The sequence below is a fragment of the Ranitomeya imitator genome, chromosome 3 (genome assembly GCF_032444005.1).
Source record: "Ranitomeya imitator isolate aRanImi1 chromosome 3, aRanImi1.pri, whole genome shotgun sequence".
NCBI classification, from domain to species: Eukaryota; Metazoa; Chordata; class Amphibia; order Anura; family Dendrobatidae; genus Ranitomeya; species Ranitomeya imitator.
The window spans coordinates 73,427,355-73,446,196 of record NC_091284.1 but is presented as its reverse complement, the minus strand read 5'-3'; the positions used below and the strand labels follow the sequence as shown (position 1 = coordinate 73,446,196).

Here is an 18,842-nt window from a genome sequence, read left to right as displayed (position 1 = left end):
AAAGGCTTTTTTTCCCCACTCTTCCTTTAAGTCCTCCTTAATGAAGTATATGGCTTATTGTGGTCATATGGACAGATACTCCGTCTCTTCTTGGGAACTCTGCAGCTCCTTCAGGGTTATCTTTGGTCTCTGTGTTACCTCCCTAATTAAAGCTCTCCATGCCCAGGCTGAGGCCCTCTCTTGGCAGGTTTGTTGTGGTACCATGTCATTTCCATTTGTTGATAATCGATGTGAAGGGGATCATCAGAGATTGGGATCTTTCTTTACAACCCAACCCTGACTTGAACTTCTCAACAACTTTGTCCCTGGCTTGTTTGGAGATCTCATTGGTCTTCATGGTGTTGTTAGCGATGCCTGTTGCTTAATGGTGTTGCAGCCTCTGTGGCCTTTCAGGAAAGGTAAAGTGTACGAATATATACTGACAGCCCATGTGACACATATTGCACATAGGTGGACGTCCTTTCACTAAGCATGTGACTTATGAAGGAAATTGCTTGCTAGTTATTTGATCACACAAATGTAATTTATGCCAATATCTTTCTCACTTCATCAACTTAGACTATTTAGTGCTGATGCATCACAAACAAATCGATTACAAAAATATTTAAACAATGTTGTAATGTAATAAAATAGGTAAAAGGCTAAGGGGGTGAATACTTTCACAAGCCCCTGTACTTTGCATGGAGCTGCTTACTCATGTAACCACTTGTAAAGCTTACGTATACGTTTTCATCGCTGTATATACCAGGGCTGCACACAGTTCTTCCTCACAATCACATTGAAGAGAGAAATTGATGGTTATGAAAAGGCTTTAATTTACAAAGGCACCAAAATCAGAGGTGGAAGGTACATGAAAATGCAATAAAAGCATAGATTCCAACTTTCCAAAACCTAAGAGAGGGTTGCAAGTAAAAGAGCAAATCATAAAAATATATAGGAAGGAAAAATAGTTTGATTATCACAGCTCGTATTGTACGGAGGTGAAATACGGCATCTATAGGCTTCTATCTATGACCTCTCCATATACTTCTCCTACGGAGATAATCACCTCAACAAGCATTGCTCCTAGAGGAGAAAACCTCCATAATACAGCATATTCACAGATACCATATAGCAGCGCACCGAATACCTACAGTGCCATAGTGCGGAGCTGCATGGTCCGGTGACAAATTGCCACCTATCCAGTTATATCATGCTGATCAGTGAGGGTCAAACCACTGCGACCAGTGCCGACTGGTAGAGCAAGACTCTTATCCCTGTTCATATGGAGTGGCACAGCGCATGGGCAAACTGTGCTCCATCCTTTCCCTATGGGGCTACAGAGCACTACGCTAGACTTTTTCTGGCAACCCCATAATGAATGAAAGTGGCTGTGGGGCATTGTACTGGTGACGAAAGTGTCCAATCGTTGATGAAAACTCCCCATACGGAAAATTGATGCAGGTCCCAGTGATCGAATCCCCGACCAGTCAGCAAGTTATCACCCATCCAAGTACCCACCTATTTCACTGGACAACCCTTCAAGGCGTTGTGTGACGCCTGCTGCTCACAAGGGAGACTGTTCAATGTAAAACAGCCAGTGATTGGCCTTTATCTGCATATACCGTAATGTACTGATATAAAAACCTGCGACTACTGACCTCGCATCCGATCATTTGCAGGATGATAAACCTCTGGGTTAGGACAATCCCAATACGCAACCATTGGGTCAGTATGGGGACATTGTGGAGCCTCAGGTGCCAGGTAGCTGGTATGTAGTGTAACTCTGAAGCCTTCTGTACGGTCAGTCCTCATTATGGTACAGGTAACATTACAGGAACAATGGATACGTAATAGAAGACCCCCGATGTGACCACTGGACTGTAAGCATGCAGGGGAGGAATCTGGTACCATGCACGTGGCGGGAAGATTGCAAGTGCTGAGCTTAAGTTATGATGGAAAGAAACAGATCTATTATAATAAAAGTAGGGGCGACTTTACAAAATCGTACACTGCAGCTTCAGGACGTCAGCTTCTCCTGACAGAGGGGAATCTGTACAGAATGTAAGGGTTAATGTCTATGTACAGGTACTAGTATTATACAAGGCCATTTAGAGTCTGTTAGCAAATGAAAGACACTCTTGTTCTTCAGTCCTCAAAAATAAATCCCTGTTTAGCCTGATCCATCAGAAACAAGATACAAGTCCACACGTAGCGAGGAAACTTCCTATGATCGGCCCGTTAATCTACGCCCAGAGCCTTCAGCTGCCGCTCAATCTCTTCATCCGAGATGGTGGTGGATTTAGCGGAGGACGCGGAGGGCAGGCCCTTGGCCGCTGATGGTGCTTTCGCCATCTAAAGAGATAATAATGAGGAGGTTAAAGGATAAGAAATGTTTCCGAGAGCCAACTAGGAGCAGAATGTTCCTTCTACGCGGCGGCTTCTTGGATCATCATTACATTTAATGTATACAGGGTCCAGGCATTGCATATTCTTACCTACAAGCAATACCGCAAAATATTTCCATAATCAGAGCAAATAGAAGGACTGTGATCCTCCCAGATTTACAATAAAGGGATGCCCAGGGAAGCTCGCGGTACACCACATCATTGGCGATAGAACAGTATTGAAATGTCGGGCCTATGAAAATCGCAGAACAAGACTGAAAGATTGGTGGGGTTTTCCACGCTAAAATCCAGTGCCAAGAGGTATAAATGTGGATTTTATTCGACACGTTTCGAAGTATACGTCGCTTCATCCTCAGGAAACAACCACATGTGGACACATCGACAGAAGACCGGTTTAAATGAACGGAATTCAAATGAAGGAGAAGGAGAAGGAGAAGGAGGAGAAGGACTACTTTGAAACGAGCCAAATAAATACCACATTTATACATCACTTGGCACTGGATTTTCTCCGTTTCTTCAGCAGCGCGGAACACTCTACCAATTTTTCCTTCTTGTTCTGCCATTGATCTGGTGACCTGAGGATCATCTGCATCTGACTACCTACAAAATGGGTGTTTTCAACTACGGTAGGTTAGCATATCTTGATTTATTATAAAACAAGTGTCAAATTAGACCCTAATTACGCTCATCTGCTCTCCTACTATATTCCTGTTACAGAGTTATATGAATATATTCTTTGCCCAAAACAAGCCGAGCAGACGCTGGTAGGACAGTGTCAGTATGTTGGCACACACACCACGCTGGCATAGAAGAATGGCGGTCATTCATATATTTCTAGGAAGAGTAACAGAGAAACGGCATGACGCAGTGTATATAGAACAGTTACTGTAGCATGCGATTACATTGGGAATACAAATAATTATTCACAGAATAATCCCATCTGCTATAGTTCTTCAGTCTCAGCTTAAGTACGGATTTCACCCCGAAGACTCTAAAAAGTTCTGAGCGCAAGTCCACACTTTGCTTATGCTGTGCAGATTTTTCCCGTACAGTATCCGACACAAAATCCACATGTATTACACACAGATTTGGGTTCAAATTTACGGCAGGTTTCCTTCTAATTGCAAACAGTGAAAATCGTGCTGAATTCCGCACAGAGGATTGAAAGGCTGCAGATTTTAAAGATCCACACCTCATGTCAATCTCCGCGCAGGAACTTTCAGCAGTGTGTCACTTCTCTCACAGTTATTGCGCTTAGTACATTACCTTTCCTGAGATTTCAATTCCAATCTCATCCAACACCTGGTTCACAATATCCTGGCTTTCCTCCTCATCTTCAGAGGCATCAAAGATGTCATCCAGAGTGTCGTTAACTGGAAGGGATACAAAGTGTCAAACCCGGTCATTCGGAGACCTTTTCTCGTGACATATTGTACTTTAGAAATAACAAAAGACTGACCATCACTTCCAAACAGAAGACAGGTGTGTACAGGTGCTTACTGAAAGTAGCCATCTCCATATATAACCAACAAATAAAGTAGCACTCTGTAGCACTAAAGCATGTAGACATGAAATATATGAAATTTGTATTGCATTACTTCTCTAGAAAATTGAACATTTTTTGAATACTTAGCGCATAAATTGGCCAATTCATGTGTATTTCAAGTGTATACCCGTGAGCTACGATAAGGCGATTCTCTTTGCTGGGACCTATCTTAATTCACATCGGATCCTAGGCTGAAGCCTGCACTTATATGGGAAGGTCGGATCCTGCTGTGATAAAACCGTCAGAGGCAGAGGGCTGGAATGCTCAGTCAGAGAACCGAAGTATACAAATATCAACAGACTGACCGTCACTTTGAAACAGAAATCAGGTGTGTACAGGTGCTCTCTAAGAGCAGTCATCTCCATACAGAACCAACAAAAAGTTGCACTCTGTGGCGCTATAGCACGCAAACATGAAAATGCTAACGCCCACCAGCAGCGATTAATCATACATTTTAGGTTTTCATTTTATAGCGCTAAGGGGCATTTGAATGTAGGAGTGCAAAATTTGATTGATTTCTTTTAGAGGGTGAGGAGTCATTTCTCTTTTCCAGAGCCTTTGCACTAACAGTAACGTGGAAGCACCCTATATTTCCGATAACAGATGACAGACCTGAATGGGACTTGCTTTTATGAGGATTGAGTTGAAGCTTTTATTGGAAACATTTTACATAATGTTTGGGATCACTTTTATCCGGCACTCTACGATATTTCATTCTAAAACTCCAAATGATGTGATTCAAATGAAGTTCCCAAGAGATCTATTCACTATAATGAAGCAGCAGACTTACTCTGCCCTCTGTTCAGCGGTGTAATTTTCAGAAGTGCACAAAATGGTGGCAGACCACACTTTTATAATCGCCTAAAAAGATGGACACCACTGAATCACAGGACACATGGCGTCCACAGTGCCTCCATCTGCCTCATTATAGGGAATCGTCCGCTGGAGGTTCCATCTGAATCACATATTTCAGAGATTTACACGCTGTAAGTGCCCAGCATAGAGTGCAGGATAAATATGAGCCGAGCCTTAATGGGATCTTTGGAAGGCAGAATGAACAGCAGGTGAAGAATTGGTCTAATTTATTTTGTACTCTTTTCCTCGTGCGGTATAAGTGATTAGGCGACTTTATTCTTCGGGTCATTGCGATTACTGCGATACTAGATTTATATATCGGGTTTTTATATTTGGCTGCTGTCACACACACTACAAGATGTGTTTTTTCCCCTCAAAAACTAGTTTTTGCATCACCATATTTAGACAGCTATAATTTTTCCATATTTTGGTCAATAGTCATATGAGGGCTTATTCTTTGCGGGACGAGTTAACATTTTAATTGGTACCCTTTTCGGGCACATGACATTTTCTGGTCACCTTCTATTTCGATTTTTGGGAGGCAAAATTAACCAAATCCAGCAATTCTGGAATTTTTATTTTTTTTTGTTTTTGTTTCAGGTTTATGCTGCTCACCAGATTGTAAACGTGATACGGCAGATTTATATTTTTCGGGTCAGTATACCGTAATTACAGCGATACCTCATTTATATCTTTTTTATGTTTTGCATCTTATACAATAAAAACTATTTTATAGGAAAACAAAAAAAAAAATAGTTTTTTCCAGGGCTGTGGATTCTGTGTCGATTTTGGTGGAGTCGGAATAAAATGGACTGACTCCTAAATTATAATAAATTGGGTACAGTAGTACAGTGCAGGATGTGCTGCATATTTTGTCAAAAGAATTTGGGAAAGTTATGAAATGTCCAATAAATGTCTGTTCTGTTCCTGATCTAGTGGAGATGAATCTGTACTGCACTTTATGCACATGCTCAGCAGTGACCAGTGCTGTGGAGTCGTAGTGGAGATGAATCTGTACTGCACTTTATGTACATGCTCAGCAGTGACCAGTGCTGTGGAGTCGTAGTGGAGATGAATCTGTACTGCACTTTATGTACATGCTCAGCAGTGACCAGTGCTGTGGAGTCGTAGTGGAGATGAATCTGTACTGCACTTTATGTACATGCTCAGCAGTGACCAGTGCTGTGGAGTCGTAGTGGAGATGAATCTGTGCTGCACTTTATGCACATGCTCAGCAGTGACCAGTGCTGTGGAGTCGTAGTGGAGATGAATCTGTACTGCACTTTATGTACATGCTCAGCAGTGACCAGTGCTGTGGAGTCGTAGTGGAGATGAATCTGTACTGCACTTTATGTACATGCTCAGCAGTGACCAGTGCTGTGGAGTCGTAGTGGAGATGAATCTGTACTGCACTTTATGTACATGCTCAGCAGTGACCAGTGCTGTGGAGTCGTAGTGGAGATGAATCTGTGCTGCATTTTATGCACATGCTCAGCAGTGACCAGTGCTGTGGAGTCGTAGTGGAGATGAATCTGTGCTGCACTTTATACACATGCTCAGCAGTGACCAGTGCTGTGGAGTCGTAGTGGAGATGAATCTGTGCTGCACTTTATACACATGCTCAGCAGTGACCAGTGCTGTGGAGTCGTAGTGGAGATGAATCTGTGCTGCACTTTATACACATGCTCAGCAGTGACCAGTGCTGTGGAGTCGTAGTGGAGATGAATCTGTGCTGCACTTTATGTACATGCTCAGCAGTGACCAGTGCTGTGGAGTCGTAGTGGAGATGAATCTGTGCTGCACTTTATGCACATGCTCAGCAGTGACCAGTGCTGTGGAGTCGGGGAAATTGATGAGTTGGAGGTTTGTCTTACGGACTCCACAGCACTGGTTCTTGCATTGTTTCATTCTGAAAGCTATAACTTTTTTTTATTTCTCTGCTGACAGAGCTGTTTTTTGGGGGAACAAGATAACGTTTTCAGTGATGCCATTTTTATTTAACTTCAACTTTTTGATTGCATTTTATTCGACTCTTTGTTCAGCAGTATGATGAAAAAGCATCATTTTTGCCACAATGTTTTTTCTTTCACTGAAGCAATGCGGCAGTTTTATAAATCAGGTTGTTCTGGAAGTAGAGATACCCGATATGTGTACTTGGTTTATTTTGTTTACATAAATATGCATATTTAGTTATATAATGTTTATTTTTTTTATTTATTTTTTTTTACTTTATTTCCTCTATGGAACTTTAACTTATTCATCTGATTGCTGGTATAATGCATTGCTTTACATACAGGTACATCTCATTTGGGTTTTCATTGACTGTAAGCCATAATCATCAACATTAACAGAAATAAACACTTGAATTAGATCACTCTGTTTGTAATGACTATATAATATATGAGTTTCACTTTTTCCATTGAAGAACTTAAATTAACTTTCTGATGATATTCTAATTTTGTGAGAAGCACCTGTATATACCAACGATGACGTTGTGGCATTTAGGGGGTTAAATAGATGGGGGCGGTGGCTGAGAGAGTTGGGGCTCAGCTATCAATGATGTGTTTAGTGTGCGATGTCGCGTTTGGTGTGCGCCCTCTGCCTGAACAGTCAGTGTCAGAGGACCCGGAATACAGAGCGTCGCGCAGCGGTGGAACGGGGAAAGTGAATATCACAAGTGCCGGGGGCCTGAGCAACGAGAGTAGAGTATGTGATTTTTTTTTTTTTTTTTTAATCGCAGCAACAGCATATTGGGCAAATGTTTCTATGGAGCATCTTTATGCAGCATTGTATGGAGCAAATGTTTATATGGAACATCTTATGGGGCCATTACTAACCTGTGTGCAGCATTATATGGGGCATATTTTTGTATGAAGCATCTTATGGGGCCCATCATAGCAGGGGAAGCTCTATGGGTATTCCCCCCTTCCCAGGCTATAAGCATCTGTCACCCAGTCGCTGGCTTTCCCTCTACTGATTTTGAAAATTGCATGGGAACCCACATTTTTTTCCAAAAACAATTTTTAATTAATTAACTACATGTCCAGTAATTTGCACACATTGTACTAATTGTATATGTCAATGACATATGTATATCTACCTATTCTATATGTATTTACTGCATGTAATCCACCTCTGTCTGCTATCCTGTCGGCTCCTGTATCACACATACATATATAGCGGCTGTCACATACTCACCTGCTCCCCGCGCGGTCCCTGCATGTCCAATGGTCTCCGGTCAGCTCTTCCTGTGTTCAGCGGTCACGTTGTACTGCTCATTAAAGTAATGAATATGGATGCACACAGGAAGAGGCTGTCGGCTCCCGGAGACCATCCGACAGTGAGACGCTGCCAGGGACCGCACAGGCAGGTGAGTATAAAGGGTGAGTGAGCATTGCACGATATTCACCTGACCGCGTTCCATCGCCGGGCGCCGCTGCCTGTTCAGGTCAGAGGGCACGATGACGTGTTTACCGTGCGCGGTGGAACGAGGAGAACAGGTGAATATTGCAAGTGCCGAGGGCCTCAGCGACGAGAGGGGAGTATGTGATTTTTTATTTTAATCGCAGCATATGGGGCATAATCTATGGAGCCATTATTAACCTTTGTGCAGCATTATATGGGGCGTATTTTGTATGGAGCATCTTATGGGGCCCATCATGAACTGTATGGAGCATTATATGGGGCTCCTGATTCAATATGGATATCCAAAAACACTTAACCTACTGATGTCTCAATTAATTTTACTTTTATTGGTATCTATTTTTATTTTTTACATTTACCGGTAGCTGCTGCATTTCCCACCCTAGGCTTATACTCGAGTCATTAAGTTTTCCCAGTTTTTTTGTGGCAAAATTAGGGGTCTTGGCTTATACTCGAGTATATATGGTATATATCTATCTATCACTGTATTTATGAGTATATACCCATTCTATCCACTCTATTCTAACCTGTTAGTTTGATTTTACTGTAGCGGCACTTGAATTGCCGGCTTTTCAAAGGAGGTACAGTTATACAGGAAGTAGTTTTTTTTCTCTCTGGGGGTGCTCAACTTTATTACTATGCACAAAGAGATGCAAGTTAGTCCTAATAAGGAATGAAAATAACGCACCAAAACCGCAAACAAAAACATGGGTTTTTGTTGCAGCTTCTTTCCTGCCCCCCCCCCAAAAAAAATCAGGTTTTGCTGCAGAAAAAAATGCAGCAAAAAACACCCAGTGTGAACATACCCAAAGGATTGACATATCCTTTATTTTTCCTCCACCAGGCGTTTTACAGAACCTCTTAAGCAGAAACCCAAGAGTCCAGCGTTCTGGACTTACATGGAATTGATCGGCGATTGCTCCTCCAGCCCTTGATGCTGCCATTTATGATAAATGCTGTAATAATTGGTGCAGTCTACTGGGAACTTGCTTATTTATTAATGAGCTGGAATGGAAACCTGGACACTTACTCATTTCTTCCGTCATTTCCATCTTCATATTTTCCTTTTGGAAATTTTGCATAGTCTGCAGAGTTTTCTGTGGATCCATTTTCTTGTTCACGGCTTGCATTGTCTAGAATAAAATACAAATTTACTAACCGTGTTCTGCAAACCCTGTGGAGGTGAACCAACATGGAGCAGCAGTGTTTCCTTCCAGGCCATTATATAACCCTCCTTACTTTTGCTGTAGTGGACATTGCTCCTGCCATCTTCATCTGTGAGCTCATCACTTTGGTCTGCGTAGACATGGAGGTGACTTTGGAACTAACGGCGTAAGTCCTGGTTTTCTGCTTACGGAGCTGTACCAGCTGCTTTGCCAGAACTCTGCAGGCATCCTTGTTACCCGTCTTGGCCATCTTCTTGATTTCCATTTCCTGGGAAATAAAAAATAACTTCACGTGAAGGAGGATGGGTGTAGTTCCCTGCACAGCTGGGGGGACATAGTGACGTTGTGCAGGCAAAAAACAGTGAAGGGCACGTGGTAATGAATCAGCTCTGTCGCCTCTTTGTTCTCCAGCTTCATGTGACCCCGCGGTCAGATCTGCGATGATCCTACAGCGATGGAATATTCCGATGATACGCCATCAGCTGATGTGATAGGAATACCCTTTAATTATATCGATACGCTCAATAGGACAATGGTTGTCCAAAGCAGTCAACCCCATTCAAGGTTGTGCCTGCCAACACCATTGTCCACAAACAACCAGCAGAACTGAACACTGCTCTAGAAAATGATAAACACTGTACAAAACATTTTAATCAATAGATCTTTAAATAGTAATTTCCACAACTGGATGTGTTAAATAAAATGTTCCTGTGCTGAGATAATCTTATAGATGTGCCCCTGCTGTGTACTGTGTAATGGCCGTGTCTGACCGTGCAGGAACCAGGGCTGTAGAGTCGGAGTCTTCTGAGTCGGTATCAAAAGGACCGACTGCTAAAATATATAATATTGGGTACAGTATTTCAGTGCAGGATGTCGTCCTAATAATTTTGTATAGTTATGAAATGTCCTATAAATGTCTGTACTGTTCCTGATCTAAGGATCTGGGCTTTTAGCCGAGATGAATCTGTGCTGCACTTTATGTACATGCTCAGTAGTGACCAGTGCTGAGGAGTCGGAGTCGTGGTCAGCGAAACTGAGGAGTCAGAGCTTTGGCTTACCGACTCCACAGCCCTGGCAGGAACATGGCCTGATCATACCACATCTCCCGGCCAGAGGAGGAGAAAGAGTATACAGACAGGACAGCCGGGGATCGCAGAGGATTCGTTTAGCGAGGTAAAACATTTCACTGCCTGTTTCAAAGCAACGTTTTACCTTACAAAAAGAATCATTTGTGATCCCTGCTGTCCTGTCTGTATACTTTCTATTGCTTCCTCCTCTGCCCAGGAGAGGTGGTATGATCAGACCATGTTCCTGCACGGTAAGACACAGCCATTACACAGTACACAGCAGGGGCACATTTATACGATTATCTCAGCACAGGAACATTATATTTAACACATCCGATTGTGGAAATTATTATTATTCCAAGATCTATTGATTAAAGTGAACTTTGTGGGACAACCGCTTTTACAAAAAGCAATGAAAATCATATACAGAGTTGTCCGATGTTGCATGTGGATTAATGAACACATTCAATAAGAAAACAATATACTGATGTTCTGCCCGCACTCAGACACAGCCCTATCCACCTTATTATTAGCAGACATACTACACAGCCGCTCTCTAATCATCAACCTTGGCAATAAGACATTCAGTTATAGAGGACGCCGTGCGTCCGGACACGAGCGGCGCTCACTTACCAGCTGTTTCTCCTGCTTTTCCAAGGCTGCCCGGTCTCTGGTTATAGCCCTCTGAGTGCCTCTTAGCTCCTTATTCTGCTCCTTTATTATGTCTGCAAGACACAGAAAAGACATTGCACATAAATAAAAGGGTCTATAGAAGTGTCTGGTGACTTTCCGGGTGACCCCCTAATTCTTCTGCCGTGACCGTGGCAGACAATAGGACTTTATGAATGTTTGCATTAGACATGCCGGGGTCAGATGGGCGATGCCTAGTGAGAGTTGTAATAATCTGCCGAAGCTACAGGACGACGCGCATGTATGAATATTTAATGGGGGAAGATTTAGGGACATGGAGTCTCAGCTCCAACAGCATAAAAAGCAGCCGCTGCCTTCTGGTACTGAGAGCGCCGACGATCGGATAGGGGAGAGGATAAGCATGGCTCAGGGGGCGCATTACCTCTAATTGGGGCGTTTAGAGCATTAAAGGGCCAGGGAAGCGGGAAATAATTACAGCTGTAATGGAAAGCTTCTTCACAATCCGCCACTGCACTCGGAGTAACATTTGCAGAGGATTTGCTATAGCCGTGGTCTCCAGCCTGTTACACCTGCTATACCCAGCTTGCTCTAATGCTACAGGTACAAAGCGTAAAAATGCAAAGCAGAGAATAAAAAAAGAAGATATAAGTTTGTTTTGAGTCCCTGTCAACGTAAAAAAAGTTTATTAATAAAAATGCAATATACTTTCTGCTTCTTGATAAGTCTTCACACCCACCAGAACATAAATCACAACCTGTTCCCTTACTTAATGCCAATTCCTGGGGATCAAAGCTTCAAGATTTTGGAATTTTCAGTGTTTTTAAAGGATTAATACCCTTACTGAATGATGTACATTGCCCACAATACCGACCGGAGTGAAGAAAGGACGTTGGATCCATCACACTGTAATAAAGGGACAATGGTAAGGTCTCCAAAAAAAGGCGACTTGAGCTGGTCTTCCTGTGCACGGCCAGGACCCCAGGCATCCCCATTCCTGGGTACCCATGAGGCTACACTTTGCAGTTCATCCTCCATTATATGGAATAGATCTGGCATCTCGCCTCCGTATACCCATGGCCATGTTGTAATAGGAGGTCGGTGATGGTTCTGCCTTCAGTGATGCCAAATGATCTGTGAATGTGGACTGGGTGGCAGTGCCCAAGTTATAAGCAAAAAATGGCAGCCAATCCTAATTGGGTGAACGCAGCTAAATGGGAGGGCAGGACATAGAGATACGCATCTAGCGACGCCAGACGAGACCATGCTTAATATACCAGATTTTTTTTTTTTTTTTTTAACGGAGGGGCTTATTTAAGAAAGAAATAAAAAGAGAAGATATACAATATGGAGCCAGCACAGCAGATTTTAATGGGCACAGGTTTGCACCTAGCTGCTTGTCTGAGGACAGTATTGGATAGAACACCAAGTTAAGTACATGAAAGTTCTCTTAATCGTTTACCTGTTTTGTCTGTATATTATTTTATTAAAATAATATGTATTTCAATGCAAAGTGCAATATGTTATTTACTATTTTTTTCTCTTAAATGAGATTTAACTATAAAAGTACCATAATAACTTCTAGTATGTGTCCCTGGCCCCGGGGGGCTTCAAGCTTCTGTATAGTATGGTACCACAGAGACACCATCCATCACATGTCTTTGGAAACGTTACATGGGACACACAACTCTACACTAAGTGAGTCTGCCACCATGTCACCGGCACTACAGGTCAGACGGAGTTATTCTCCCATTGTATCACCATGGGGGGGGAGGGGAATTCATCACTGGTTTATAGATCACTGAAAGGTAGAACAACACTAGAGGCAATGTAATAAATCCAGAGGTGTTTTAGAGGAAAGGAACATACACACATAATGAGGAGAACAGCAGTGTGAGTTAGGAATACAGGAGCCCATTCTCTACTTATATTTCACTGCAATATGAAGACTTTCCACCAGAGGGAGCAGTCAGATAGCACATTATACATAGAGATACAGTATATACCTGTCAGGAGGTGATCACCACAGTGCAGGAGGCACAAAGTAATCTGCAGATTACAGCACTGTGTTACTACGGCTGCTGACATTATTCATACATGTACATAGCTGACAACGGGGGAAAAAAAAGCTCATCATGAGATCACTCCACTCCTATATAATAGGACACCAATTATACAGAACCAAGCACACAGTAGTTGAGTTATAAATATGTCAACTATGCACGGTTTTCTTGGTCTTTAATAAATTCACACAAAAAAAAGTCTACCTAGGTAGAGTCTAGGGACAGTTATAGAGATTCAACTGGGTCTGATATACAGTAATAAAAAAAATAATATGAATATAGACTGTATGTGCAGCACATGTACGCAGAAGGTCATTTGTTTCCAGCATACAAAGGGTAAACACAAATATTTACAATTAAATGAAGGGATAGTATGAAAACAATGAGAAAAAAGTAAACACACAACATCCTCCTGGAGACATTGTTTCTGCGGCGATCTGTCACCTTCTGATGGTTAGTAAATGTGTCAGGAGCACAGGGCTCCTGTGCGGAGACACGTCCCAGAGGGATCTCCTGCCGCACGTCCCAGAGGGATCTCCTGCCGCACGTCCCAGAGGGATCTCCTGCCGCACGTCCCAGAGGGATCTCCTGCCGCACGTCCCAGAGGGATCTCCTGCCGCACGTCCCAGAGGGATCTCCTGCCGCACGTCCCAGAGGGATCTCCTGCCGCACGTCCCAGAGGGATCTCCTGCCGCACGTCCCAGAGGGATCTCCTGCCGCACGTCCCAGAGGGATCTCCTGCCGCACGTCCCAGAGGGATCTCCTGCCGCACGTCCCAGAGGGATCTCCTGCCGCACGTCCCAGAGGGATCTCCTGCCGCATATCCAGGACGATAGAGTTATGTTCATACTCAGCAGATTCGTCTCTTTCGTCCCCTTGAATGTTAAGTCCGGCAGTTTTCTCCTATGGAGGGAGAATAAATCCTCTACCTGTGAACTCATCCTGGTAACCGACCAGAGGCAGAAGGGATTGCAGAAAAAAAAGGCTTAATTACCTTCATCATCATCATCTATACAGAATAGTGGTGATACAAGAGCAGCCACGATATTCTACAACTACTATTCTGGTGATTGATGGCTCCGGCTTCATCCATGAATTAGATTTTGTTCATGATCCTTTGACCATTTCCCTCCTTGTCTTCTCATTACAGAGCACAATATTTCTTTACAATTCTTGCAGGTTATACATCGATCTGGTAAGAGAGATATATATATATATATATATTTTTTTTTTTCTTTTATGATGTGCATATAAATGAGCACGTCATAAAATATAGAACCAGATTTAATAGAGCAGGTTACAACTATGAGTAACCGGATTCCAATCCTGCCTCACGCAGTAATAGGTCTACGTATCTGTAGATTGTTCTTCCCTCTGATAATTCTTTGTCGCTCATTCGTTTTCGCTATATCTCGCCTGTGACTCGGCTCCGGAGTCACTTTTTCGTCTCTGCCCCTTTTCGTCACCTGATGAGTTGGTGACGTTAGCTCGGAATCATACGCCGAATCACGTGGGTAAATAATAGTTACAAGAACTTCCGGAAAGAAGAAAAAGAAGAATCTATATATAGGGACATGCCTCAACCAAATCAGAGAAACACTGCAGGCAACAAAGGGTGCAAAGCTCATCAGCTCCTAACATGACACAGGCAGATGTAGCAGAGCTGAAGAGCACACTGAGGCCATCGATGCAATGAGATAACACAGCGAGGTCTGCAGTCCTATGTCACACCACTGAAGGTAGTTCTGCAGTCCCATGTAACATCACCGCAGTTAACCCTAAATTTCCATGTAACATCACTGCCTGCAGCCCCATGTAACAACAGGAGTGTCAGCTCTGCTCCATCTCTAGGAAGTTATCACAATGATACAACCACTGCAATACAACACTGTGTGTGTACAGAGCACAATGTAGGACGAAGACGCCCCCAATATATACACAATCCGGATATAAACCCTCCGGACCCCAGACATGAGCTCTCTGACCACCCGGAAGTGTCAGTGACAGGAGCTACAGGGAGGGAAGCAGCAGAACACAGCAAATATTGTAGGGGGAAAAAAAGTTTTTTATACAGTAATTCTGTGTCCCCTTCAAAATTCCTAACAAGATTATACAGAGGGAGGGCTGTGTGGCACACAGACACTGACCGCAGCCCCGCACACAGACACTGACCGCAGCCCCGCACACAGACACTGACCGCAGCCCCGCACACAGACACTGACCGCAGCCCCGCACACAGACACTGACAGCACCGCACACACAGACACTGACCGCAGCCCCGCACACACAGACACTGACCGCAGCCCCGCACACACAGACACTGACCGCAGCCCCGCACACACAGACACTGACCGCAGCCCCGCACACAGACACTGACCGCAGCCCCGCACACAGACACTGACCGCAGCCCCGCACACAGACACTGACAGCAGCACCACACAGACACTGACCGCAGCCCCGCACACAGACACTGACCGCAGCCCCGCACACAGACACTGACCGCAGCCCCGCACACAGACACTGACCGCAGCCCCGCACACAGACACTGACAGCACCGCACACACAGACACTGACCGCAGCCCCGCACACACAGACACTGACCGCAGCCCCGCACACACAGACACTGACCGCAGCCCCGCACACACAGACACTGACCGCAGCCCCGCACACAGACACTGACCGCAGCCCCGCACACAGACACTGACCGCAGCCCCGCACACAGACACTGACCGCAGCCCCGCACACAGACACTGACCGCAGCCCCGCACACAGACACTGACCGCAGCCCCGCACACAGACACTGACCGCAGCACCGCACACAGACACTGACAGCACACACAGACACTGACAGCACACACAGACACTGACAGCACACACAGACACTGACAGCACACACAGACACTGACCGCAGCCCCGCACACAGACACTGACCGCAGCCCCGCACACAGACACTGACCGCAGCCCCGCACACAGACACTGACCGCAGCCCCGCACACAGACACTGACCGCAGCCCCGCACACAGACACTGACCGCAGCCCCGCACACAGACACTGACCGCAGCCCCGCACACAGACACTGACAGCACACACAGACACTGACAGCACACAGACACTGACAGCACACAGACACTGACAGCACCGCACACAGACACTGCAGCACCGCACACAGACACTGACACTGACAGCAGCACCACCACACAGACACTGCAGCACACACAGACACTGACCGCAGCACCGCACACAGACACTGACCGCAGCACCGCACACAGACACTGACCGCAGCACCGCACACAGACAGCACCGCACACAGACACTGCAGCACCGCACACAGACACTGACAGCAGCACCACCACACAGACACTGCAGCACACACAGACACTGACCGCAGCACCGCACACAGACACTGACCGCAGCACCGCACACAGACACTGACCGCAGCACCGCACACAGACACTGACCGCAGCACCGCACACAGACACTGACCGCAGCACCGCACACAGACACTGACCGCAGCACCGCACACAGACAGCACCGCACACAGACACTGCAGCACCGCACACAGACACTGACAGCAGCACCACCACACAGACACTGCAGCACACACAGACACTGACCGCAGCACCGCACACAGACACTGACAGCACCGCACACAGACACTGCAGCACCGCACACAGACACTGACAGCAGCACCACCACACAGACACTGCAGCACACACAGACACTGACCGCAGCACCGCACACAGACACTGCAGCACACAGACACTGACAGCACCGCACACAGACACTGACCGCAGCACCGCACACAGACACTGACAGCCCCGCACACAGACACTGACCGCAGCACCGCACACAGACACTGCAGCACACACAGACACTGACAGCACCGCACACAGACACTGCAGCACACACAGACACTGCAGCACCGCACACAGACACTGACAGCAGCACCACCACACAGACACTGCAGCACCGCACACAGACACTGACAGCAGCACCACCACACAGACACTGCAGCACACACAGACACTGACCGCAGCACCGCACACAGACACTGCAGCACACACAGACACTGACAGCACCGCACACAGACACTGACAGCACCGCACACAGACACTGACAGCACCGCACACAGACACTGACAGCACCGCACACAGACACTGACAGCACCGCACACAGACACTGACAGCCCCGCACACAGACACTGACCGCAGCACCGCACACAGACACTGACAGCAGCACCGCACACAGACACTGACCGCAGCCCCGCACACAGACACTGACAGCAGCACCACACACAGACACTGACAGCACCGCACACAGACACTGACCGCAGCACCGCACACAGACACTGACCGCAGCACCGCACACAGACACTGACAGCAGCACCACACACAGGCACTGACAGCACCGCACACAGACACTGACAGCACCGCACACAGACACTGACAGCACCGCACACAGACACTGACAGCACCGCACACAGACACTGACACTGACTGCAGCACACACAGGCACTGCAGCACCGCCGGGCAGACAGTCAGACACAATGATATCTGCCTGGCAGGATGGGGGGTCACCTATAGGGGGCACAGGTGGAGGGTACACGCCCGGCCATGGGACGACGCACGGTCACAGCAGGGCGGGGATGGCCAGGGGCTGGAGATGACACAGGAGGGCAGGGACCGGCCAGCCCCCGCGGTGTGACACCATACATGGCGGACTGTGTGCACAGGACAATGCTCTCATACATCCCCCAGGAAGGCTGACACCTATGGAGTGCGGGACAAGTGTGGCCACAGGTACGCGGGCGGTGAGCAGGCAGAACTGTCATAGGGCCACACAGTAAGTGAGGGGGCGCACAGCAGGATCGCGCCGGGGAGGGATGGTGACGCCACTCACCGTCCACCGTCTTCTTCTTGAACAGGGAGGCCATGTCTGCCGCTCGCTCTCCACTTCCTCGTTCACTCTGCAACCAGGAACCGGTTGCTCAGCTTCTCTCCCCCTCATCTCACGTGATTCACAAAGCCCCGCCCACAGTCGCACCACGTGCGCCACATTACCGCACACAGCCCCGCCCCTTTCCGTCACGTTCGCGTCACTCTGGGGGAATCCCGTCGAGTTTTGGTCACATGACGGTGGTGACGGTGGTGAGGGCGGCTCCGCTCCCCGTGATTCCTGCTGCCAGGACTGTGTATTGCGGTCACTGCAGACACATCCTGGGGTCTGTGTGTGGGGTCATGTGACCGCGGTGTGCTGTCGTCATGGAGACAGGCTGTCACTATGAGGATTGCACAGACAACAGTGGCTGATATCGGCCGACCATCCGCCGTGTGCGCTCCTTCTGCGGCAGATGATGGTCTGTGAGGCAGAGGCCTAGCGGGAGCTCGCCCGGTGCACACGGAGGTTCCTGAGGGCCCAGTGGCTCCTCTCTGAGGTGCTGTGCACACTGACACACAGACGTGCGGTACCGCCCAGTGGCTCCTCTCAGGCGCAGTGCACACTGACACATAGACGTGCGATACCGTCCAGTGGCTCCTCTCAGGCGCCGTGCACACTGACACATAGACGTGCGGTACCGCCCAGTGGCTCCTCTCAGGCGCTGTGCACACTGACACATAGACGTGCAGTACCGTCCAGTGGCTCCTCTCTGAGGCGCCGTGCACACTGACACATAGACGTGCGGTACC

General features: G+C 46.7%; 1 protein-coding gene across 1 annotated transcript; it reads right to left on the bottom strand.

The window, feature by feature from the left end:
* Positions 1-791: 791 nt before the first annotated feature.
* Positions 792-18,688, bottom strand: CHMP2B (charged multivesicular body protein 2B). Its single transcript, XM_069760976.1, has 6 exons — positions 18,055-18,688; positions 11,078-11,169; positions 9,451-9,645; positions 9,242-9,344; positions 3,654-3,760; positions 792-2,334 (listed from the first exon to the last, which is right to left on the bottom strand). The coding sequence occupies exons 1-6, from the start codon at positions 18,086-18,088 to the stop codon at positions 2,221-2,223; spliced, it is 645 nt and encodes a 214-aa protein (XP_069617077.1). The 5' UTR covers positions 18,089-18,688; the 3' UTR covers positions 792-2,220.
* Positions 18,689-18,842: the final 154 nt, after the last annotated feature.